Source organism: Leucoraja erinacea, chromosome 1 (assembly GCF_028641065.1).
Source record: "Leucoraja erinacea ecotype New England chromosome 1, Leri_hhj_1, whole genome shotgun sequence".
Classification (NCBI taxonomy): Eukaryota; Metazoa; Chordata; class Chondrichthyes; order Rajiformes; family Rajidae; genus Leucoraja; species Leucoraja erinaceus.
In genome coordinates this window covers 24,076,770-24,102,198 of record NC_073377.1, presented here as the reverse complement: position 1 = coordinate 24,102,198, position 25,429 = coordinate 24,076,770, and the positions used below count along the sequence as shown (strand labels likewise).

Sequence of the window (25,429 nt, the reverse complement as noted above, 5' to 3'; positions counted from 1 at the left end):
GGCCCTAAAATCCAAATGGTAGATAACAATAACGAAGATGGTGGATATTGGCTCAGGTAGTTTCTGCACAAAAGGCATTATATTTTTCTTTTAATGGATGCCTACTGACATGTTTTGGGGGAAAAAAACAAATTTGTCCTTTAAATCTACAGAAATTTGCAGTTATGTGTATAATTATATACTTGCAATGTTACTCCCATTGATAATTTGCATTTTTTCCCAATTTAAGAATAAAATTCAAAGTTAAATAAATCAACCTTGTCTGCTTTACAAAATAAGCAGACAGTGTGAAAACCTGAGGCTATTTGAAGCACTACATCTTTTACTATAAATGCATTTATAATATTTGATAAATAAGAGAAAAATCACTATTTAAATATAGTTCACAATAAATACTGAAATAATAATACAAATAATAATAATAACAAAGCTAATATAGCTTTTTTTGATTTCTAATCTACAGTCAAAAGCACTTTAAAATTACTAAATTGTTTAGAAATCAACTTTTGTTAGTTAAATCACTTACATGGTATGTGGGTATTGTGACTTGCAATGCAAATATCACGGTCAATTGTCTGATCTTTTTGCCACAGTATTGTATACCTATTTTTAACAACCAAGTTGATAAAAAAAAGAATAAAAGCTGCACTGGGAAAATACTGTTGATTCTCTCTGTGGGGACTACCTTCAATTTGCTGGTCCAATCGGTTTGGTTTCTTTGGATATAGCTTTGGTTAAGGTTAAAAGCTTCCACATTCCTGGATAAAGCCGTTGGAATACAGTACATCAATACTGCACTGTCTTCTTTTTGTAAAGTTCTTGGAGATTTCCTGATATTCTTGAAAGTTGAACTCATCTTAGACGTGTGCATGAACTCCATGCACAAGATGCTGAGCTAAAGGTCAATTGACACACAATGAAAAAGAAACGCATAGGATTCTTAGGTTAAAGCACAAATGATACATTAGCCATTGTAATCATTGACAAAATTCACCAATGAACATTACCAGTGGGCTTGTTGTGCTTGCGATGAAGTGAACTGTATGAAAAATATCTATTATTCAATAGATCCTGAGCCTTCTAAATTAAATAATTATCATGTCAACATTTCAAAATAGAAAATTATAAATCTTAAACTAGATTTGACAGTACTTGTAAATTAATTTAAAATATATTAATATTGAATGAACTGTATTAAATTAGAATAAATTGAATCATTACAATTATTATTTCATTTAAATTATCCAACTGGAAACATGTAAGAAATATTGGATCTGTATAATGTTTGTTATATGACTAAAATCAGATGCCACAGTAATGCTTAGTAATTAATGTTATACAACATACAATATGCAAACCCTCCCATATTTAGTTACCTTTACCGCGATATGGGAATAGGTTGCTGTCTTTGGTAGAGGTGTTTAATCTGCACCTTAACATCTTGTGCTTGGAGCCATTTGGATCCATTTGTCGGTATCCGTTCCATTGGAATTTGCTAATTAAAAGGAAATTGTAAAATTGAGTAGGGGGTTTCCCTCTCTTAACCCGTCATTGAAGGACGGGCCAGTGATGCAAACAGTATCCAACTGTGTTGCATAAAAAATACAAACAGATCCACGTCTTTGTGAAGCTGACTTTGGTTGAAGCGGAAGAGGTTTTCTGTTGTTCTGTACAACGTCTCTCAAAAACTGCATAGGCACACGTTAAAGACAATATTCAACTTTAAGAGGCGGAGAATGTCGTTAAATGAAGCAGCGATGACTCTTGCATTGCTCTCTTCTTGTTTCTACTTTGCGTTTTAACCCTTTCAAAACTCTGCTTCCCTAAAACGACTAAGACATCCATTGAAACACAGTGCCTACGTTGTTTCCTGACGTGCTTTTCTTTTTACAAGTTTGTTGCAGAACAATTAGGTGCAGAAAAAGTTTCTTTGGTTTCGATTTTATAATAAATAGAAAAAAAAGTATCAAGTGTCTTCATGAGAGTCTTTATAGCCTTTGGCTTGCCTTTGAACACGCCGGGGATGTTCTTAAAGGACCCGTTCAGTGGTGAATGTGCACATGTGGACGAGGGAGGGGGAGGAAGAGAGACTTTGTTGCCTCAGTTTTAGGAAAAATAAAGCTATGTAATGCTTGTGCTTCTGCACATGGGGAGCCCCCCTTTCCACGGGCTACTCAGTGCGTTTGCAATACTAAACTAGCCTTGCTCAGGAATTGAAACTAAGTATATGAATGCATAGTGATCTGCAACGGTTGGACAAACAATTATTACTAACAAGGACAGCTAACAGCGGGTGTTAGGGTTTTCGGGGGGGGCGAGAAGGAAAAGGGTACCAACCACACGACTACACATTACAGAATGCCAGTGAATAGAATGCAAGGAATGTGCATGAATGTAATGCTGCCACCCTCACCATTATCCGCTCTACCCAAGGAGTGGATACGGTGGCAAGCACACGTTTCATGGCATCATTCAAAAAAATCAAATTGTGTAGCTTGAAGGTAGGTTTGAAAATATCCAGAATGTGTTTTGATAGTTTGTGCTTGCGTACTCATCACCAACAGCCCATCATAAAACAGGCCGATCAGTGATGAGGTAGCATGATTGTACAAATGTTCTCCAATAATTCTATTGATGTTTATTTTTAAAAATCATGGTTAAAATGGGTGTCGCCTACTTTTGGTGTCTGTGCAAGTTGTCCCACATCAAATGTCGTTGTGTCGCCTTACCACGAACTGACAACCGAGCCAACTCACAGATGAACTTCATGATTAAAGGTGTTCATTCTTTTCCCTCTAACTTTCAGGCAAAGCACTGGATAAGTTATTGCTTGGCAAAATAACTCATTATGCCCTGCCTGATTACATCTGAAAATGCACCAAAACGGAGCCTCGGGTTCGGTGTCAGTGTGCAGCAGGCACCCAAGAGAATTTGGGGATAACCTTTAATGCCAGACGCATTAAATTATATGGCATCCCTATTCAATTGGAAAAAAAAAAGTGTGTTAATGAAGATTGTGCTTATGCACTCACCACTGAACAGCCTCTTGAAAAAGCAAAATAAAAAGAAAAAAGTGTTGAGTTGTGCCCAGTTCAAGTGCACTGTCCTCAATCATGCTTTGGTACAAGTGCTTGAGGTCGACGATGAAGCGCCTGGGCTTGACATGGCTTCGTCCTGCCATTTGTCCAGGCTTCGCCTCCGGGCGTTCATAAAGAAATTGCTGACGGTACTTAACTCCAGACCGAGCTGCTGCGAGATTGTGATCTGCATCTCCTTGGATGGACGCTTATTTTCTTTGAAAATGGCGAAAAGAGTTCGGCGTTGGAGGTCAGTGAAAACTAGCCGTGGCTTCTTTGGTGTATTGCTCTTCTCTTTGTTCTGTTCTTGTTCTTTGCGTTTGCATGCTGCGAAAAGGAGAGATAACAAAACAAATGTTAAAGAAGATTACCTTAACCATCATGAATCTTCTTTCAAACGCGCCAATTTTGTGATAAGTTGGTTGCTAGGAAATCAACCCGAACCATGTTCTGACAGAGGATCAAAATCACACCAGTATTAAACAAACCTCAAGGATACTACATATAATAATCTGTTTTTTTTGGCTAATAGTTTATTTTCTTTCCTTATTTTTGAAAAATATTCAGTCGTGGGTTTGAGTCTGTTTCCAAGGACGCAGGGAACCCTTCTTGTGTGGAACGTTATATTTTATTGATATGCAGGTTTGTACCAAATCTTCTCGGATTTCAGGTATGTATAGATTCCGAGAAGTATCTAGAAACATGTTTCCTTGTTTTTCCGACCACGCTGCCCCAGGTATATGTTTTTAGAATGTTTCGCATTGTGATCAATTATCGGTTTATGCTTTGAATCTAGGGGGTTTAGAATCAAATTTCCTAATTCCCGAACTTTTACGATGTGATCCCTTTCAACATGAAGTGGGTTGGCGTCCAAAGGCCATAGACTGAAGTGATAAAAGACTCGCATTCGGCAACGGTGCTGCGTCACGGTTGCTGGAGTTCCCGGACACCAGGCCACAAAACCCAAGCAAGTGACTGGTAAAGGGAACTCAGCTCACCCGCCTTCTACAGTCATGGTGGCCCCGGCACTCTGGGCACCTATCAACGCTCTGCAGTCGACCCTGTTAAATGGCATCAATAGATCGATCCAGACTTACAACAGAGACATCAGAGCAGGCTGCCCTCAGTCTGGAATGAATGAAACAATTTGATGTTCCCTGTTCCTAAATCCCGTCTGGTACGAGGGAGAGTTTCCCCCCCCCCAAGCGAGTCTCTTCTGTTGTATCCCGAAGAGAGTCGGCTTTAATGGCCGAAGAGTGGCAAATTCATTGGCCTCATTTGACGTCTTCAGGAAGGCTGGGTAAAGTGAATTGTTTTACAAGATATTTGTGCATTCAACTCCAATCCAATAGAAAGCAGACTTAATCCAGAACAGGCTGTCGTCAGCCTATTACAAAACAATCCTGAAAATAACTACAGTGCCCTCCATAATGTTTGGGACAAAGACCCATCGTTTATTTATTTGCCTCTGTACTCCACAATTTGAGATTTAGAATAGAAAAAAAAAAATCACATGTGGTTAAATTGAACATTGTCAGATTTTATTAAAGGGTATTTTTATACTTTTTGGGTTTCACCATTTCAGGGCACCATAATGTTTGGGACACATGGCTTCACAGGTATCTGTAATTGCTCAGGTGTGTTTAAATGCCTCCTTCATGCAGGTATAAGAGAGCTCTCAGCACCTAGTCTTTCCATCACCTTTGGAAAATTTTATTGCTGTTTATCAACATGAGGACCAAAGTTGTGCCAATGAAAGTCAAAGAAGCCATTAAGAAACTGAGAAACAAGAATAAAACTGTTAGAGACATCAGCCAAACCTTAGGCTTATCAAAAACAACTGTTTGGAACATCATTAAGAAGAAAGAGAGCACTGGTGAGCTTACTAATCACAAAGGGACTGAAAGGTCAAGGAACACCTCCACAGCTGATAGACAATAGACAATAGACAATAGGTGCAGCAGTAGGCCATTCGGCCCTTCGAGCCAGCACCACCATTCAATGTGATCATGGCTGATCATCCCGAATCAGTAGCCCGTTCCTACCTTCTCCCCATATCTTCTGACTCCGCTATTTTTAAGTACTATCTAGCTCTCTCTTGAAAGCATCTAGAGAACCTGCCTCCACTGCCCTCTGAGGCAGAGAATTCCACAGACTCACCACCCTCTGTGAGAATAAAAGTGTTTCCTCCGAACTAAGTGGTTTACACCCTATTCTTAAACTGTGGCCCCTGGTTCTGGACTCCCCCAACATTGGGAACATGTTTCCTGCCTTTAGCGTGTCCAATCATATAACCATATAACTATATAACAATTACAGCACGGAAACAGGACATCTTGGCCCTTCAAGTCCGTGCCAACCACTTTTTGTTCCCCCCTAGTCCCATCTACCTGCACTCAGACCATAACCCATATAACTATATAATCATATAACAATTACAGCACGGAAACAGGCCATCTCGACCCTTCTAGTCCGTGCCGATCACATAATCTCCCCTAGTCCCATATACCTGCGCTCAGACCATAACCTTCCATTCCCTTCCCATCCATATAACTATCCAATTTATTTTTAAATGATAAAAACGAACCTGCCTCCACCACCTTCACTGGAAGCTCATTCTACACAGCCACCACTCTCTGAGTAAAGAAGTTCCCCCTCATGTTACCCCTAAACCCCCCTTCAGTCCCTTAATTCTCAAATCATGTCCCCTTGTTTGAATCTTCCCTACTCTCAGTGGGGAAAGCTTTTCCACGTCAACTCTGTCTATCCCTCTCATCATTTTAAAAACATCTATCAAGTCCCCCCTTAACCTTCTGCGCTCCAAAGAATAAAGCCCTAACTTGTTCAACCTTTCTCTGTAACTTAGTTGCTGAAACCCAGGCAACATTCTAGTAAATCTCCTCTGTACTCTCTCTATTTTGTTGACATCCTTCCTATAATTAGGCGACCAAAATTGTACACCATACTCCAGAATTGGCCTCACCAATGCCTTGTACAATTTTAACATTACATCCCAACTTCTATACTCAATGCTCTGATTTATAAAGGCCAGCATACCAAAAGTTTTCTTTACCACCCTATCTACATGAGATTCCACTTTCAGGGAACTGTGCACAGTTATTCCCAGATCCCTCTGTTCACCTACATTCTTCAATTTCCTACCATTTACCATGTACGACCTATTTTGATTTGTCCTGCCAAGATGTAGCACCTCACACTTATCAACCCTCCATTCCTTTCCCGTCCATATATCTATCCAATTTATTTTTAAATGATAAAATCGAACCTGCCTCCACCACTTCCCCTAAACATTTGTCCCTTAATTCTCAAGTCATGTCCTCTTGTTTGAATCTTCCCTACTCTCAGTGGGAAAAGCTTATCCACGTCAACTCTGTCTATCCCTCTCATCATTTTAAAGACCTCTATCAAGTCCCCCCTTAACCTTCTGCGCTCCAAAGAATAAAGACCTTAGCAATCTTATATGGTTCAATGAGATTCCCTCTCATCCTTCTAAACTCCAGAGTGTACAAGCCCAGCTGCGCCATTCTCTCAGCATATGACAGTCCCACCATCCCGGGAATTAACCTTGTAAACCTACGCTGCACTCCCTCAATAGCAAGAATGTCCTTCTTCAAATTAGGGGACCAAAACTGCACACAATACTCCTGGTGTGGTCTCACAAGGGCTTTGTACAACTGCAGAAGGGCTAAAGAGAGAGGGGGTAGAGAGGGAGGGGGTATCTCCCTCCGCTACCCCTCCCCATCTCCCTCCTCCACACTCCCCATCCCCCACTACCACCCCACTCCCCACCCCATTTCCTTCTTCCTCATTTCCCCAATCCTCCGCCCCTCACTCCCATTCCCTGCCCCAGGACCTACCCAGGTCGTTGAGCAGTGCCAGGGCCTGGAACTTGGCCTGGTTCTCATACTCGGCCTGGTCCTGGCTGTAGACTCCAGCCGTCAGCTTGCCCGTCACCTGGGCTATAGTGCAGGCTACGAATTCATCTCCGGGCTCATCCCCTGACCACGGACCCAGGCTCGTCTTTGCTTCTAGCGGCAGATTCCTTCTCGGCCCCAGTCACAGCCCCATCCCAAGCCCTGGGCTCAACTATCACTCCAGCTCAAGCACCAGGCTTGGCTACAGCCAGGGCCCACAACACAACCCTCGCCACCAAGTTACACAGAAAAGCTGGAGAAACTCAGCGGGTGCAGCAGCATCTATGGAGCGAAGGAAATAAACTGTCTCCGGAGAGAAGAGGAGAACTTCTTCAAGGTAGGCATATCTTGAAGAGATAACGCAGTAGAGTGTACACAGTGTTAAAGAGGGAACTGCAGATGCTGGAGAATCGAAGGTTACACAGAAAAGCTGGAGAAACTCAGCGGGTGCAGCAGCATCTATGGAGCGAAGGAAATAAACTGTCTCCGGAGAGAAGAGGAGAACTTCTTCAAGGTAGGCATATCTTGAAGAGATAACGCAGTAGAGTGTACACAGTGTTAAAGAGGGAACTGCAGATGCTGGAGAATCGAAGGTTACACAGAAAAGCTGGAGAAACTCAGCGGGTGCAGCAGCATCTATGGAGCGAAGGAAATAGGCAACGTTTCGGGCCGAAACCCTTCTTCAGAAACTGTCTCCGGAGAGAAGAGGAGAACTTCTTCAAGGTAGGCATATCTTGAAGAGATAACGCAGTAGAGTGTACACAGTGTTAAAGAGGGAACTGCAGATGCTGGAGAATCGAAGGTTACACAGAAAAGCTGGAGAAACTCAGCGGGTGCAGCAGCATCTATGGAGCGAAGGAAATAGGCAACGTTTCGGGCCGAAACCCTTCTTCAGAAACTGTCTCCGGAGAGAAGAGGAGAACTTCTTCAAGGTAGGCATATCTTGAAGAGATAACGCAGTAGAGTGTACACAGTGTTAAAGAGGGAACTGCAGATGCTGGAGAATCGAAGGTTACACAGAAAAGCTGGAGAAACTCAGCGGGTGCAGCAGCATCTATGGAGCGAAGGAAATAAACTGTCTCCGGAGAGAAGAGGAGAACTTCTTCAAGGTAGGCATATCTTGAAGAGATAACGCAGTAGAGTGTACACAGTGTTAAAGAGGGAACTGCAGATGCTGGAGAATCGAAGGTTACACAGAAAAGCTGGAGAAACTCAGCGGGTGCAGCAGCATCTATGGAGCGAAGGAAATAGGCAACGTTTCGGGCCGAAACCCTTCTTCAGACTCCGGAGAGAAGAGGAGAACTTCTTCAAGGTAGGCATATCTTGAAGAGATAACGCAGTAGAGTGTACACAGTGTTAAAGAGGGAACTGCAGATGCTGGAGAATCGAAGGTTACACAGAAAAGCTGGAGAAACTCAGCGGGTGCAGCAGCATCTATGGAGCGAAGGAAATAAACTGTCTCCGGAGAGAAGAGGAGAACTTCTTCAAGGTAGGCATATCTTGAAGAGATAACGCAGTAGAGTGTACACAGTGTTAAAGAGGGAACTGCAGATGCTGGAGAATCGAAGGTTACACAGAAAAGCTGGAGAAACTCAGCGGGTGCAGCAGCATCTATGGAGCGAAGGAAATAGGCAACGTTTAGGAGGTTGTGAAACTGTCTCCGGAGAGAAGAGGAGAACTTCTTCAAGGTAGGCATATCTTGAAGAGATAACGCAGTAGAGTGTACACAGTGTTAAAGAGGGAACTGCAGATGCTGGAGAATCGAAGGTTACACAGAAAAGCTGGAGAAACTCAGCGGGTGCAGCAGCATCTATGGAGCGAAGGAAATAAACTGTTGTGAAACTGTCTCCGGAGAGAAGAGGAGAACTTCTTCAAGGTAGGCATATCTTGAAGAGATAACGCAGTAGAGTGTACACAGTGTTAAAGAGGGAACTGCAGATGCTGGAGAATCGAAGGTTACACAGAAAAGCTGGAGAAACTCAGCGGGTGCAGCAGCATCTATGGAGCGAAGGAAATAAACTGTCTCCGGAGAGAAGAGGAGAACTTCTTCAAGGTAGGCATATCTTGAAGAGATAACGCAGTAGAGTGTACACAGTGTTAAAGAGGGAACTGCAGATGCTGGAGAATCGAAGGTTACACAGAAAAGCTGGAGAAACTCAGCGGGTGCAGCAGCATCTATGGAGCGAAGGAAATAAACTGTCTCCGGAGAGAAGAGGAGAACTTCTTCAAGGTAGGCATATCTTGAAGAGATAACGCAGTAGAGTGTACACAGTGTTAAAGAGGGAACTGCAGATGCTGGAGAATCGAAGGTTACACAGAAAAGCTGGAGAAACTCAGCGGGTGCAGCAGCATCTATGGAGCGAAGGAAATAAACTGTCTCCGGAGAGAAGAGGAGAACTTCTTCAAGGTAGGCATATCTTGAAGAGATAACGCAGTAGAGTGTACACAGTGTTAAAGAGGGAACTGCAGATGCTGGAGAATCGAAGGTTACACAGAAAAGCTGGAGAAACTCAGCGGGTGCAGCAGCATCTATGGAGCGAAGGAAATAAACTGTCTCCGGAGAGAAGAGGAGAACTTCTTCAAGGTAGGCATATCTTGAAGAGATAACGCAGTAGAGTGTACACAGTGTTAAAGAGGGAACTGCAGATGCTGGAGAATCGAAGGTTACACAGAAAAGCTGGAGAAACTCAGCGGGTGCAGCAGCATCTATGGTGTTGGGCGCCGTCTTTGCTCCTATATTCAATTCCTCGTGTTATAAAGGCCAACATGCCATTCGCTTTCTTCACTGCCTGCTATACCTGCATGCTTACTTTCATAGACTGATGTACAAGGACCCCCAGATCCCGTTGTACTTCCATTTTTCCCAACTTGACGCCATTTAGATAGTATTCTGCCCTCCTGTTTTTGCTGCCAAAGTGGATAACCTCACATTTATACGCATTAAACTTCATCTGCCATGCATTTGCCCACTCCCCTAACCTATCCAAATCACCTTGCATTCTCATAGCATCCTCCTCACAGTTCACACTGCCACCCAGTTTTGTGTCATCTGCAAATTTGCAAATGTTACTGAATCCCTTCATCCAAATCATTAATGTATATTGTAAATAGCTGTGGTCCCAGCACCGAGCCTTGCGGTACCCCACTAGTCATTGCCTGCCATTCTGAAAGGGACCCGTTAATCCCTATTCTTTGTTTCCTGTCTGCCAACCACTTCTCTATTCATGTCAGCACCCTACCCCCAATACCATGTGCCCTAATTTTGCCCACTAATCTCCTATGTGGGACCTTATCAAATGCTTTCTGAAAGTCCAGGTACACTACATCCACTGGCTCTCCCTTGTCCATTTTCCTAGTTACATCTTCAAAAAATTGCAGAAGGTTAGTCAAGCATGATTTCCCCTTCGTAAATCCATGCTGACTTGGACCGATCCTGTTACTGCTATCCAAATGTTCGGCTATCTCATCTTTTATAATTGACTCCAGCTTCTTCCCCACCACCAATATCAGGCTAACTGGTCTATAATTCAGTTTTCTCTCTCCCACCTTTCTTAAAAAGTGGGATAACATTAGCTACACTCCAATCCACAGGAACTGATCCTGAGTCTATAGAACATTGGAAAATTATCACCAATGCATCCACAATTTCTGGAGCCGCCTCCTTAAGTACCCTGGGATACAGACCATCAGGCCCTGGGGATTTATCAGCCTTCAGTCCCATCAGTCTATCCAACACCATTTCCTACCTAATGTGGATTTCCTTCAGTTCCTCCTCTGGCCACTACTATATCAGGAAGATTGTTTGTGTCCTCCTTAGGAAAGAATTCTGATGACAGAAGAATTCTTTCTATAATAAAGAAAAATCCTCAAACACCTGTCCAACAGATTTGTCAATGACCATTGTCCGCAGCAGACTTCATGAACAGAAATACAGAGGCTACTCTGCAAGATGCAAACCACTGGTTAGCCGCAAAAATGGATGGCCACATTACAGTTTGCCAAGAAGTACTTAAAAGAGCAACCACAGTTTTGGAAAAAGTTGTGGACAGATGAAACAAAGATTAACTTATATCAGAGTGATGGCAAGAGCAAAGTATGGAGGAGAGAAGAAATTGCCCAAGATCCAAAGCATACCACCTCATCTGTGAAACACGGTGGTGGGGGTGTTATGTCCTGGCCACGTATGGCTGCTGAAGGTACTGGCTCGCTTATCTCCATTGATGATACAAGGTAGACAGAAATGCTGGAGAAACTCAGCAGGTGAGGCAGTAATTATGGAACGAAGGAATAGGTTTTTTTTCTATTAAAAATCTAAAATTGTCGAGTACAGAGGCAAATAAATAAATGATGGGTCTTTGTCCCTAACATTATGGAGGGCACTGTATCTCCTAAGGGCTCTGGAGATGATTTCCCCTTCGTAAATCCATGCTGATCGACAGGGCTGGCCCTAGGCCGATTGGACCTATTATTCCAAATTGGGCCCCGCGCCCAATGGGGGCCCCGCGTTAATTTTCCATATTTCATATGGAAATACAAATTTGCTTTGTTAAATAAAGATTTAAAAAAAAACAATTTGCCATACGAATTATTTTACAAAACGAACATGGATAACAAACGATGTGTTAACTGCTGCTGTAACACTTGTAAACAGGCAGTAGTTAGCAAGTAGTTAAACAATGCATTCCTCAGTAAATGCATTATATTGTGTCACTCGCTGCCGCCGGAGCAGGCCCGGGGGGGTAGGGGGGTGGGAGTTTACAGGGCAGCAGAGTCAGAATGAGAAACACTGCTCGGCTCTAACACACACACTCGTGGAGTGAACTGTTTATATAAACATGGCTGGGGGAGAGGAGTGGGGGGGAGGGGGGGAAGAGAGGGAGAGAGAGAGAATTTGAGAGAGAAGAGAGAGGAAGGGGAGAGAGAGAGATTGGGGGGGGAAGAGAGAGGGGGATATATTGGAGAGAGAGAGAGAGAGAGGAGGGAGAGTTGGAGAGAGAGAGAGAGAGAGAGAGAGGGGGGGAGAGAGAGAGGGAGGAGGGGGGAGGAGGGGGGGGGGGGAGGGGGGGGGGGGGGGGGGGAGGGGGAGGGGGGGGGGGGGGGGGGGGAGAGGGGGGGGGGGGGAGAGGGGGGGGGGGGGAGAGAGAGAGAGAGGGGGTGCAGAGACGGGGGGCGGGAGAGAGCTCCCTTCTGCTTCACCACCACTGTTGACTGCCCTTTGTGATGTGATTGGAGATCAAAACCAGTTACCCTTTAGATCTCCCTCCCCCTCCCCTTGCCTCCTTATTTAGAGGGGGGGGATGAGGGAAGGAAGGGGGGAGAGGGCGGAGGGGAGAGAGGAGTGTGCCTTGCTTGGTGGAGAAGAGGGATGTGGGAACGCTGTACGCAGGTGGTGACACTCTCACACTGGGATTCCCCCCCTGTCTTGCACAGTCTATCTGACTCCCTGCCACCCCCCCCCCCCCCCCAACCCCTCCTCTATGGAGCAAAGGAAATATGCAACGTTTCGGGTCGAAACCCTTCTTTAGACCCGGCCCAAAACGTTGGCTATTTCCTTCGCTCCATAGATGCTGCCTTACACCCACTGAGTTTCTCCAGCATTTTTGTCTACCTTCGACTTTCCAGCATCTACAGATAATTCTTAGACGTTTTGCGGTGATGGCTGCATCTGTGGTTCCTTTCTGTTGGGGGGGGGGAAAGAGTCCTGGCCTGTGGTGGCTCCTGATAAGTGATATGTTCCCTCCGCGGGTGCTGCCTTGCCTGCTGAGTTCCTCCAGCACTCTGTGTTTTTTGTTTGGCTCTGAAGTTGAAGGTGGACCCCCCTGTGTCTACCTACAACTCCCTGCCTGTGGTGGCTCAGCGGGACGGGCAGGGGCTCTGGGGAGAGGGTGCGGTTCTGGTCGAGACCCTTCTTCAGACAATCACAAGTACTCTCACCGACGAGAGTTCAGTTCAGTCTAAAGAAGGGTCTTCTCTCCAGAGTCGTTGCCAGAGGTGAGCGGGCCGGCAGAAGGTGCTGAGATGGCAGTCGGTACCGCTGTCCGGTGATGGAGGCCGCTCGTAGCCACGCGAGCTGTTTCTCTCCCCGGCCACAATGCGGTGGCGCCCGGAGCGCCGCGGCAGTGGTGAGTGAGTGTTACTGGCATAAACCCGACCCTCTCCTTCTCAACGCTCCTTCCCCCCTCGCAACTTTACCCCTGGCTAGACTCCCCACACGCTGTGAAAGGAACTCTCCCCCGAATTGTCATGTTACTCACGACACACGTGACTCAGTCATAATTATTTATTTATATATGTATACGAAAAATGTTCCCAATTGGGCCCCGCACCTCCTAAGGCCAGCCCTGCTGATCGATCCGAGTCAGCATGGATTTACGAAGGGGAAGTTATGCTCGACTAATATTCTGGATTTTTTTTTGAGGATGTAACTAGGAAAATGGACAAGGGAGAGCCAGTGTACATGGACTTTTAGAAAACATTTGATGAGGTCCCACATAGGAGATTAGTGGGCAAAATTAGGGCACATGGTATTGGGGGTAGGATGCTGACATGGATAGAAAATTGGTTGGCAAACAGGAAGCAAAGAGTAGGGATTAACGGGTCTCTTTCAGAATGGCAGGCAGTGACTAGTGGGTTACCGCAAGGCTCGGTGCTGGGACCACAGCAATTTACAATATACATTAATGATTTAGATGAAGGGATTAAATGTAACATTAGCAAATTTGCATGATGACACAAAGCTGGATGGCAGTGTGAGCTATGAAGAGGATGCTATGAGGATGTAGGGTGACTTGGACATGTTGGGTAATTGGGTAGATGCAGTTTAATGTGGATAAATGTGAGGTTATCATTATGATGGCAAAAACAGGAAGGCAGATTATTATCTACATGGAGTCAAGTTGGGTAAAGGGGAAGTACAACGGTATCTGGGGGTCCTTGTTCATCAGTCACTGCAAGTAAGCATGCAGGTGCAGCAGGCAGTGGAGAAAGCAAATGGCATGTTGGTCTTCATAACAATAGGAGGAGTATAGGAGCAAAGAGGTCTTTCTGCAGTTGTACAGGGCATTTGTGAGATCACATCTGGAGTATTGTGTGCAGTTTTGGTCTTCCAATTTGAGGAAGGACATTCTTGCTATTGAGGGAGTGCAGCGTAGGTTCATCAGGTTAATTCCCGGGATGGTGGGACTGTCATATGTTCATAGAATGGTGCGGCTGGGCTTGTACACTAAGGAATTTAGTAGAATGAGAGGGGATCTGATTGAAACATATAAGATTATTAAGGGTTTGGACACGCTAGAGGCAGGAAACATGTTCCCGATGTTGGGGGAGTCCAAAACCAGGGGCCACAGTTTAAGAATAAGGAGTAAGCCTTTTCGAACGGAGATGAGGAAAAACGTTTTCACACACAGAGATGCAAGTCTATGGAATTCTCTGCCTCAGAGAATGTGGAGGCTGGTTCTCGGGATGTTTTCAAGAGAGAGCTAGACAGAGCTCTTCAAGATAGCGGAGTCAAGGGATGTGGGGAAAAGACAGGAACGGGGTACTGATTGTGGATGATCAGCCATGATCACATTGAATGGCGGTGCTAGCTCCAGGGGCTGAATGGCCAACTCCTGCACCTACTGTCTATTGAGACTGTCCGCAGTGCTGAATTTTCTACCATGGTTGGGCAATTGTTTGTTCTCTTCGATTTGATATATTTAACAGTGGATATATATCAGGATATATAACAGGAAGCTTTGTGGTTACAGTATTTAACAGGATAGATTGTAGATGTATGGATCTACTACCGTTGTAGATATACATACACACACACACACACACACACACACACACACTCACACTCACACTCACACATCTACTATCTATCCTGTTAAATACTGTAACCACGAAGCTTCCAGAAAACTGAATTATTATTGATTTTTAATGTGAGATAAATAATATTTTATTGCGCATAGGAGATAGGAAGGAACTAAAACCAGACGGTGGCGGTGTTGCACATACAATCGTCTGTCAAGCCATGTATGAGTGGAATCGATTGGGCGTTATAGAATAACATGAAAGCATTATTTTGCACTAATGATTGACACTTCTGTGAATAATTAACTTAAGTTCAAAGGGTCGCTTCAGATTTCCTGTTTTGTTTTTCAAATGAATGAATCACAAATCTGAATGCTCGCACACAAGGCTCGAATTCTGTTTGCCGCCGAATCCATACTCTCCAAGTGTAAAAATCAGGATTGTACGCTAATCACCATGAATAAAATGGATACGAAACATAAATATGGCTGAGCGGCCCCTAAATAACGTGGTTGGATTTGAATCTCAAGTTGTTGTTATCATCTGCCTCTAATCCCGACCGAATTTACTTTCAAAACAGAACACAAATGCATGGTATGGCATCAAAATGGCCAACGCTGTTATTTAAAATTATGATCATCCTAATGAAAGGTTGAACCAGTCAACATACATTCGGAATGCCTGTTAGTTCCCTAATCCAGATAATTATCGGTTCTTAGTTATTGATCAACTACACGAGTAAAGTTCGTCGATGGCGTAACTGCTTTGGGTCAATAAGTTATTTCTAACATGCCTCGATGCATTCTGCAAATGTTGGCAGTGTGGAAGGGACTCGAAAATCATCGCTGATAAACTAAACTGTGCTGACAGGAATTAAACACCAGGGGTCGGGAGTTATGTAAACTAATTATCAGCGTTTATTTGTGAAGCCAAGTGTGTGTTTCTCAGAGGCTGCCTCTTTGAGAACTTACTGGAACTAATGAAATATTTTTGTCATTGGTAACTGTAACCGCTAAACGTCTCTTCCGCCGTCCTCGATATTTTTCTCTGCTCTCACTTTATTCTGTGGGTAATATTTCCCGACTTGTATAATATGATATTCGTTTTTGATATCATTTGCCCCACCTCGATTTCTAGAATTCGGCTTTCAGAGCAATCGCAGCTAAACTCAAACCTATCCTTACCGAAACATCCCCTCTAAAGCAAAGATTGCTGGATAGAGAACTCAAGGACAGTGAAGTCAACAGTATCATCACCACTGCGTCTGAGATGAGGGATCGCAAGCTCAGCACAGAAGATTAACCAATGTTAGAACAGGCTTGGGCGCGATGGCTATGCTATTCACTGGCTCTGCTCTATTTTTTGTTGCCAGTTATATTTAACCTATTGACAATAGATTCAAGAGAGTTTATTGTCATGGGTCCCTGATAGGACAATGAATATAGACAATAGACAATAGGTGCAGGAGTAGGCCATTCGGCCCTTCGAGCCAGCATCGCCATTCAATGTGATCATGGCTGATCATCCCCAATCACTACCCCGTTCCTGCCTTCTCCCCATATACCCCGACTCCGCTATCTTTAAGAGCTTTGGTGTGGAGATTTAAGTTAAACGGTTAAGAACGTAATTAAAAACGAACACGTCAAATAACAATCTCAATTCGAACCGAAACATAATGATGATGGCGAGTTTTGGAAAGGTTGCAGCAATTTCAGTACTGTCCCAACTATGGGTTTAATATAGAGCAACGTCTTGCAAAAAAAAAAAATGCACACATCATTAGCACGCTTTCAATAGACTGACTTGCATGTGAGTATGATCCAGTGATAAACCACTTTCAAACACGCTCGAGTTCACCATCTATGTTAAGAATTGCAGCTACCAACTACTCTTCATTTGCCCAGCAGGATGAGGTGGGGTGGAAAGTGTTAGTTCATTCTTTACATTGTGGGCCATAACGGAGAGCCTTATACCTCACTTAAAACAAAAACAAAAGACAGTTTAATTTACTGCCGAAACTTTGAAGGAACATACATCAAGTATGAGCTCTGATAATTTCTGGATAAATCCACTATATTACTGACCTCAAAGGCAACAAAATAAAAGTCTCCGGCTCTAGTCTAGAATATTGCTGATGCCCTAATCCACTGTCTCAGACCAGAGACCGTCACCATCAGAGACCCCCGTCATAGATTAGAGGATACAGCTTCAAGAAGAAGGGTGGAAAGTTTAAAGGAGATGTGTTGGACAAGTATTTTTTTAATACAGAGAGTGGTGGGTCCAGCAACTCGTTGCCAGAGGTGGCGGTGGCTTTGACATCGGCACGTGGATATAGAGGGACATGGGCCATGTGTAGATAGTAGAGATTAGTTGAACTTGACATCGCATCGTGTTCGGCGCGGATTCCTTTGTTATATCATTTGAGATCAGTCTTTGTCTCATTCCAAACGAAAAATATTGCCAAATGCTTGTAAATTTCCAAAACAACGTCAATTATCGTGACATCAAATAGCCTTAACGAGAATGCTAATAAAAAGATAGCTTGTGTTACGCCATCAAATTAACAAGTTAATCAATCAACGAGTCGATTACTTGTACGCTTAGGCCGCCAGATTTGTGTTCTTTGCGTAATAGAGTAAAGAGTTTACAAGATGGACACAAAAAGCTGGAGTAACTCAGCGGGCCAGGCAGCATCTCAGGAGAGAAGGGATGTGACGTTTCGGGTCGGGACCCTTCTTCAGAATGAGAGCCGGGAGAATACAGAGAGAACTCGAACAAATGAATGAAAGATATGCAAAACTAACGATGATAAAGGAAACAAGCCATTGTTATCTGTGGGCTTGGTGAAAACGAGTTAGAGACAGAGCTGTTCCAGTTTACCTTCTATTTGGGGTGAACTTGAATGTTCCAGTGAAGTAACTGTTCGTATTTTGCAGTTGAAACTCCAGCAGCAACAAATGCAATCGCAGGTCGGAGACAATGCCGGGTACTGTCCGACATTCATTAATATCATGTGAGAATATCACCTATTATCTACATGAAAATAATTTCCCATTGTTAACGGTTGAAATCCATCTCTCAAACACCCAAATCTGCAAGGGGCCCGCTATTGAATATCAACGGTAATATATTTAATAATACTATCAACTTTATAATCATTCTAAAGGTGCTCATCTAGATTAAACAAATGGCACATTTTACGCAGGTTTTGAATTTCATTGAGATTGTTTAATATACATAACAGCAAAATAAGTAAATAAAAAGCATAAATGTTAGTTACTCATTTTCTATAAAGGTCGTTCTCCATTTGTGGGTGAAAATGTGAATGATTATCAAGATGTTTATTAATATTGGTGTTATATACATTAATCAACAACTAAATTCATAACCTGCGCTAAGAAGTTCAGTTTGTTTAATCCAGATTAACGCCTTTAGAATTATTATTTTATCGCTGTTGGGTTACGGTTTAACGCAATACAGTAACTGCAGTTTAAAAAAAAACATATAATACGTCAATGGTAATACAGGCGTTTGCCATGCAGAAGTCAAGTCAAGTCAAGAGAGTTTATTGTCATGTGTCCCAGATAGGACAATGAAAAGGTTCGAGCACGTATTTCCCAATCAGACTCATCAGTCAAAAAGTCAATCTGATGACGCTGTTCAAATGCTAATTACATCCTGCGATGTGATGAATCATTAATCCTGTTTTTTTTGTTGTTGCATAAACCATGCTTAACGCTAGTCAAAAAGCAAAGCATTAAATACATACATGTGAGACGTGTGTGTGTGTGTGTGTGTAACCATGTGTAGTAGTGTAGTGTATAGATGTAGATCACGCGGACTATGCAGTTGATTTTAGAATATATCACATGACATCGATTATATATTATACATATTTATAGATAATATTAAATCTGATTAATTTAAATATATATGGATAACAAAAATCAATCTGCATAACCCAGCGTGAAGCCGCTAATCTTTACAATTTCCCCAACCACATCCAGGCATAGAACCATATTGCAAAGGCAACAATTACCCTACTCCAACGCTGAACCTTGCCCTTTGAACTCAGTAGAAGATTAATAAACCCATTAACTTACACAAAGCTCCTTACATTGTTTCACGTTCTTTACTTGAAAACAAGTTTATTCAACGAAATTGGTCGGAATGGGTGGAATTGGTTCACTTAACGAAACAAAAATGTTGGACTCTGTCCTTTTTAAATACTGTCCAACATTTACAAATTACTCCAGCCTCTATTGCATTCACGGGTATACCTAACCACATACAACGTGCACATGGTTTCTCTGATTCTTGGATTCTTGGATATTTTAAGGTCCTCCCTGTTTATCTAAAAACAGTCATCTGGTTAGTTCCAACTTACATTTGTTTTAAGGTTCAGTACTTTGACGTAGACGTGGCTTTGAAAATATGTTCTCCCAGTTAAACAACAAACTATCTAAAGTTTGATACCTGGCTTACTAAACTATTATTTCTTTCACTTTGGTGAGGTAAGAGCCAAGGAAGATGTACATCGGAAATGTGTGAATGCCGTTGATAATATCGGGTCAATAAAATTGAATTGGAATGTATAATTTAATTCCACCTGTTAAAATATAACGAATTCCAATCGCTTGCAAGATGTTTATATATTTTAAAATTCAAACTACAAAACACTAATACGTAAACGTTGTTTTATTCAGCCCGATGCAGAATTAAGAGGCTCGCGGTTTGTTTGGTGACATCTCTGTCCCACGTATTCAGTGGTGGAAGAGTTGCCGCCCTTCTGACTGATCACCGAGGTATTGTCCAATTGACACACTCTTATTCCACGTCCCTCTGAAGTGTGTTTTAGTTTATTTTGGTTTCTTATCCCTTTTCGCTTTTTCCCCCCCATATTGATATGCACTAATTGCAGTGTTTCCCTGGCCTTTTTCGGCTTGTTGTGAATCTATATATTTGCACCATGTTTCCATCTTGCCTGGTTATCTTGCACGTCCGTTATTTCATGCCGCAGTATGGAGTGTTACTGTTCTGTTTCTATTGCATAACCATCTAGCCAAATATAGAGTTCAGAAGACATGGATTGGAAAAAAAACCACGCATCCTATTAAGATTACAAATGAAAAAATCAATAATGGGCTCTAATTACCTGTAAAGTTAAACAGTGCAGCCTGGAATAGTCACAAACACTATATCCCTTCCCCCAGCGGCCTTGGTCTTCAAAATATTCAAGAATTGCATTGATTTGATAGGTGAAAGTACCGAGGCAGATACGGAACTTTATGACTTATATTCTTATTTAAACACGAGGCACAAATGAAAAATAAATATGGATTTCGCTAACAATGGTGAGCGTAAGGCATGTTCTTGCTTTTAATTGTATTAATTTTCTTTATTTAGAATCAACCACATTCAAACGCTCTATTGTCATTCGTACAAACAGGGGTTTTCAGTCAAATTTGATAATCGCCCGTGTTTAACGCAGACATGTCAAATTTTGTATTATATCACACATATTCCTGCATGCACTTTTATTGGAATATGTTTTATCAACGGTATTAAAAATTCTACCCAAATAGATCTTTATGAATTACATCTCCTTTTGCTACAGTCCCGAACAATGATCACAAATTGTATCTGGTAGCTCGCTTTCTCTTTTCACTGCCGCTGGCCCAACTGCTGACCAACTCCAGCAATTGCTGTTCCATTTTAGATTTCCAGCATCCGCGACGTTTTGATTTAACGTTGCTTAATGTAGACACATTGTCATGATATTTTATACTGCATATTTCCCCTGACTTGCCCTAATAAATGTCCCAAAAAAGGGGCGCATTTAAAATAAATTAGCGGTATATTCAGAAAATAATAAACGCGTGCAAGATGCATATAACCTACCTGACTGTGTAATCATTAGAAAATGTAACTAAAACATGCATCACAATCTATGGAGACAATAAAAATTAAACGATACGCTTTGCTGTGTGTGTTTGTCCCGCCTATAATACTGATTGTGTATACGTTCTATTGAATTATATTATAGATGACGTAAATGTTTCATACCAGTTCCAAGACATTCATTGCAACTCCATACAACTCAAAATAGATATCTACAATGTGTTCAGAATTGATACAAGGTAAACTCAGACAAAGACCGAATGCAAAAATGGGAATTATATAATTTCTTCTTTGCACCTTAAAACGGCGCACTTACTGGTGCAGAGGTCTATTCTAACAGAGCATGTGGTAATGACGCCCTTCTGTCATTGTCCTCTCCGTGCTCATGCTTGTACAACGCTTGTTTTAGGTGTTCTTGTGTTTCCCAGCAGTAACAAATCGAATGACAATGGAGTATTAAAAAGAACAACATCCGGGTAAACATTAAATCTATGCAAGAGGTTCTTTGAACGTGCGGTTTCCTTAAAGGGAAAGACTGGATCAATGCGATCGATAGCGAAGGTTTTCCCTATTCCTATATCAAATGGGTGTCGTTGCTGATACAGCCTCAGATGGGGAGCTTCACTGGGCGAATTCACCATTGTTTTTTGCTCAAGTTGTGACAAAATGAAAATCGATGTCAGCGAGTCACTAACACCACGAATAAAACAAAGGCTTGTTTGCACTGACCCGCGGTCCGACTGGGCAAAGTTCGTTTATGATAGAGGTGAGAGGAGGAGGGCGGGGGGCGGGGAGGGGGGACAAGAACGCAAACTCCGTCTCTCAGACCCAAGGAGGATTGATGTGTAGAAACACGCGTTGCCAGCAATTTCTAAATTAAGAAACACGCACCCACAACAACCTGCACAGTGTAACAATATTCAGAACACAGAGCAGCGTGGGTGAGTTGGAAACGGGAGGTAAAGGCGGGGGAGGGTTGGGGCATAAGCTTTTACTTTCACACAGCATAGATCACTTTGAAAACATCGCCACATCCATCATGATAAACACGAGCTAAGCTTTGCCAATAAAAAGCTCAATGTCAAAGCTAAAACTGAACCTTACAACAAGAGAAACAACATCTTATGTTACTTAAAGTGGAAAGATTGTTTCGTGATGAAGGTTCGCTGCACTTTGCACAAGATGTATCCATTATATTAATTTAGAGTCAGAGTCATAAAACCCGGAAACGGTCCCTTCGGCCCAACGCCCATATGCCGACCAAGAAGCTCCATCTACACTAGTCACACCAGCCCGCATTTGGCTCACATCCGTCTAAACCATTCCGATCCATGTACCTGCTCAAATACATTTTAATTTGGTTTAGATTTTAGAATTCTTCGTTAATCACATGTACTGAAAATAACGTTGCGTTTGATTGTAACGGTGGTTCAATATACGGAAGTCAAACTACAGTCAAGACCAAAGATACTACAGGAGTCTTTGGTTAAGACCCTGGTCTTACATATCAGCAGAATACTGTACCGTCTAAATTGCGCTCGGTTGTTTTCACATTGTTACATGTCCTATTGATAAACGGAAATCCCCAGAGAACCATAAATATCGATATACAATTATGCTATTAAAATCTGTATATTATGTATAGCTCGTATGCATGATGTTTGACAACGGCCCATTCTTCTTAAAGCTGCCAAACATCGCTCAAAATTAAGTCAAAGATTGCAATGAAAATAATATTTATTTTTTAAAAAAATCAGCTTTGTAACTGAAATATGTTTGGTGTTTACACATTGTGTCATAAATTGAAAAATTCAATCACCGTATATTTTACTCTAAATCATACAAGTATTATTTTATGTAACTTATGGGGCAAGAGGAGGAATATGCAAAGTGATTGTTAATAGTATTACGTATTGAAAACATTTTAGAATGTTTACAAACATTTTAAATCATTGGGAAGATGTGAAAGATCTGAGTATTAGTCCGGTAATAATAAGCCAAACTCCCGCTACCCCCCACCCCGACCCCCGACGTTGTTCAATAGAGCGGCAGGTGAAATACGAAATCGCAGACATATCTGGAGCAAGACCTAAACCTATTAATAAAGGCCTTAAAAACCAAAGAGTTTCAAATATAACATAACAAACAATCAATGTGGCGCTATAATTACAACCCAGAAATAATTTGACTAACAGACGTGTAAACCACAATCTCCAACCTAGACCGTCCGTAATAAGTATGTGGGATGATAAAACAAAGATTATTCAAATATTGTTTGCTATAAAATGCATCGAGCAGCAATTGCCTGCAGAATAATGAATTTCGTAGTATTTGTGAAGATAATTATACACTCAGACCTTCCCAAAGATTTCAGCATTATTTGTGAAACATAAAAAACGGCAAGCGCCCGCACTTGGAAACTGTAACTAGATTCTGTATCGTAATATTAATCCTCCCCCCTCCTTTCCACATCACAATGCTTCTGATTTCTTAACATGCCCATACCGACGTCCCAGAAGAGCGCCTAATTCAGGCTCGAATGCAAAAACTTTAGGCCGACAAGTCTTTCACATCTGAAGCACATTTGAATTTGCATTGACGCGCTGTAATGCAATGTTCATGGTGCGGAAGCGTTCAACAAGCGCCGCGCGGGCCAGTTTAAAAACACTGAACCTCCAATCGCTTTGAATCGCAATTTACTGCGCTAATTAGGTTCCTGTCACAAAAAACGCAGCCGCCACAACGCATGCAGTTTTCTGTCTGCATACGTTTAGATCTCAGGCTGAAACGCCGTATATACTCTTCATGTCGTTTTTTGTTGACGGTAACAAGTGGCATCGATTAAAACATAAATTAATTAATTTCGGTTAAAGTGCGAAATTCTGTCACATATCATTTTCATTGTCGACTTTTGATAAGATCGACTTAGCCCCTTAATGAGATCCAGGAAGACGAATCTTCATGGATTATTTTTGAAGATAGTCAATCTCTTGTGTCATTTGGGTATTGAATGCCTGAAAACTTACTTTTATTAATGTTTTAATGAAATTCTTTACATCGTTCGCCACGCTCATATTTACAAGTTTGTACATCAAGTGAAATGTATGTTTTGAGGGTTGTCTGGGACTATGTGCCAGTGATACTGCTGCAAGCAAGATTTACATTGTACCTGTGCATATGACAATACATACGACTTGACATGAGACGTTCGGGATGAATGCAAAGCGAAACAAAATGCATGCACAACTAAAAAAAAACAGTAACACTGTCTGCTAAAAGGACACGTCGGTGTGGGAGAGGGACTCGCGTTGTCATCAACTGTGCAAATAAAAGGACGTTAAAATGGTACCGAGCAGGGTACTCAAAATACCAGGAGACAAAGGGATGATAATGTGAACGGCAGTGCCGGGAAGACTGGAGCAGTCTTACTGGAACAAGTCGGATCAGATTCCAAATCAATGTCTAACCAGGTCCTTAGGTTTATGTTATTGTTGCCAGCATTAATGCCCTTTTAATCTTCTAAAGATTATCCTCATCGATCCACGTCCATATACACAGATTTTTGTTTAATAGTGACATAACCACATTTATTGAAATGCTGTGATAAAAATAAATGCCACTGTTTCATGTTTCCTCCCCCCACCCCTCCACGATCCCATCCTTCCATCTGCAGCCAGTCCTAGGAATCTTTCTACATTAGTGAACATTAATAAGGTGTAACCCTTTCACACAAGGGGCTGCCAGAGGCAAACACCAGGATCGAGAGGGGTTCAATTATTAATTTCCCAATTGCGCCAACAATAACCTACAACTGATCGGAGTGCCTGTGAGAAGACGGAAGGATTAAAGGAATCACACTGATGTCGGTATCGAGTATAATTTATTTGTTCCACGGATGGCACTTCGCATTAAGCCTCGCTTGCATGTCCATCACACTTTGCCATTATTTCAGTTTGATTTTAGCATTTTCTCCAAATGAGGGTTCTAAAATGAATCATTTACAGAGCCATCGCGAGAGGAAGATACTGGTCGGACAAAGCTACCGGCTCCAGCGGCGAATGAGTCCCCCAGATTTTTCCTCCCTAAAACCAAAGCAAGGGTGACGTTGCAGTATGCAACCGGTCATGCAGAGATTTTCATTAATAATTCATATCTGCGGCCTCTGTGCTTCTTTTCAAAGCACTTGCCGGTAAGCATATCTTTATCACTGGGCCAAATATAAAAAAATATTCAGCCACAGCACACATTCTATGTTTCAAAAATAAAATGCTTCATATTTAACCACCATCGCTCTCACGAGGACTGGTATGAATCCCAAACGTTGGATGAAATGTTGATTTCCCCCTCCTGGTCTATATTTGGCGAGCTTTAATAAGACGTTGTAATAATTTATATCTTCTGAATCCTGTTGCAGTCGGACGAACCTCTTAACTCATTAATTGTGCAGCAGCGATGGCGTAATGCTGGGCCTCGCACAATAGGTTGAGAAGTAGGGAACATACTTTGCAAAATGTTTATTTTACTGTCAGGGTTGTTCATTTTATTGCACGGTGTTTATATACACTAAATCAGCTGTGCAATGAACAGTCCAATTATTCAAATGAGAATTGATCGCGAACCTGAGGGAGGCAGGTTGAAAGTCACGGGTATAACCACAAATAAAAAAAATGCTCTCAATGCAAATACAAAACATGCCGTTGTTTTTGTTTGTGGCTTAAC

At 42.2% G+C, this 25,429-nt stretch overlaps 1 protein-coding gene across 1 annotated transcript in view; it reads right to left on the bottom strand.

Annotated features, from left to right (window-relative positions):
• Positions 1-465: 465 nt before the first annotated feature.
• Positions 466-25,429, bottom strand: part of onecut2 (one cut homeobox 2) — a 28,690-nt gene continuing 3,726 nt past the window's right edge. Inside the window, exon 2 of the mRNA XM_055664535.1 lies at positions 466-3,404. Coding sequence (XP_055520510.1) covers positions 3,112-3,404 — 293 coding nt within the window. The 3' untranslated portion in view covers positions 466-3,111. The remainder of the gene's footprint in view (positions 3,405-25,429) is intronic.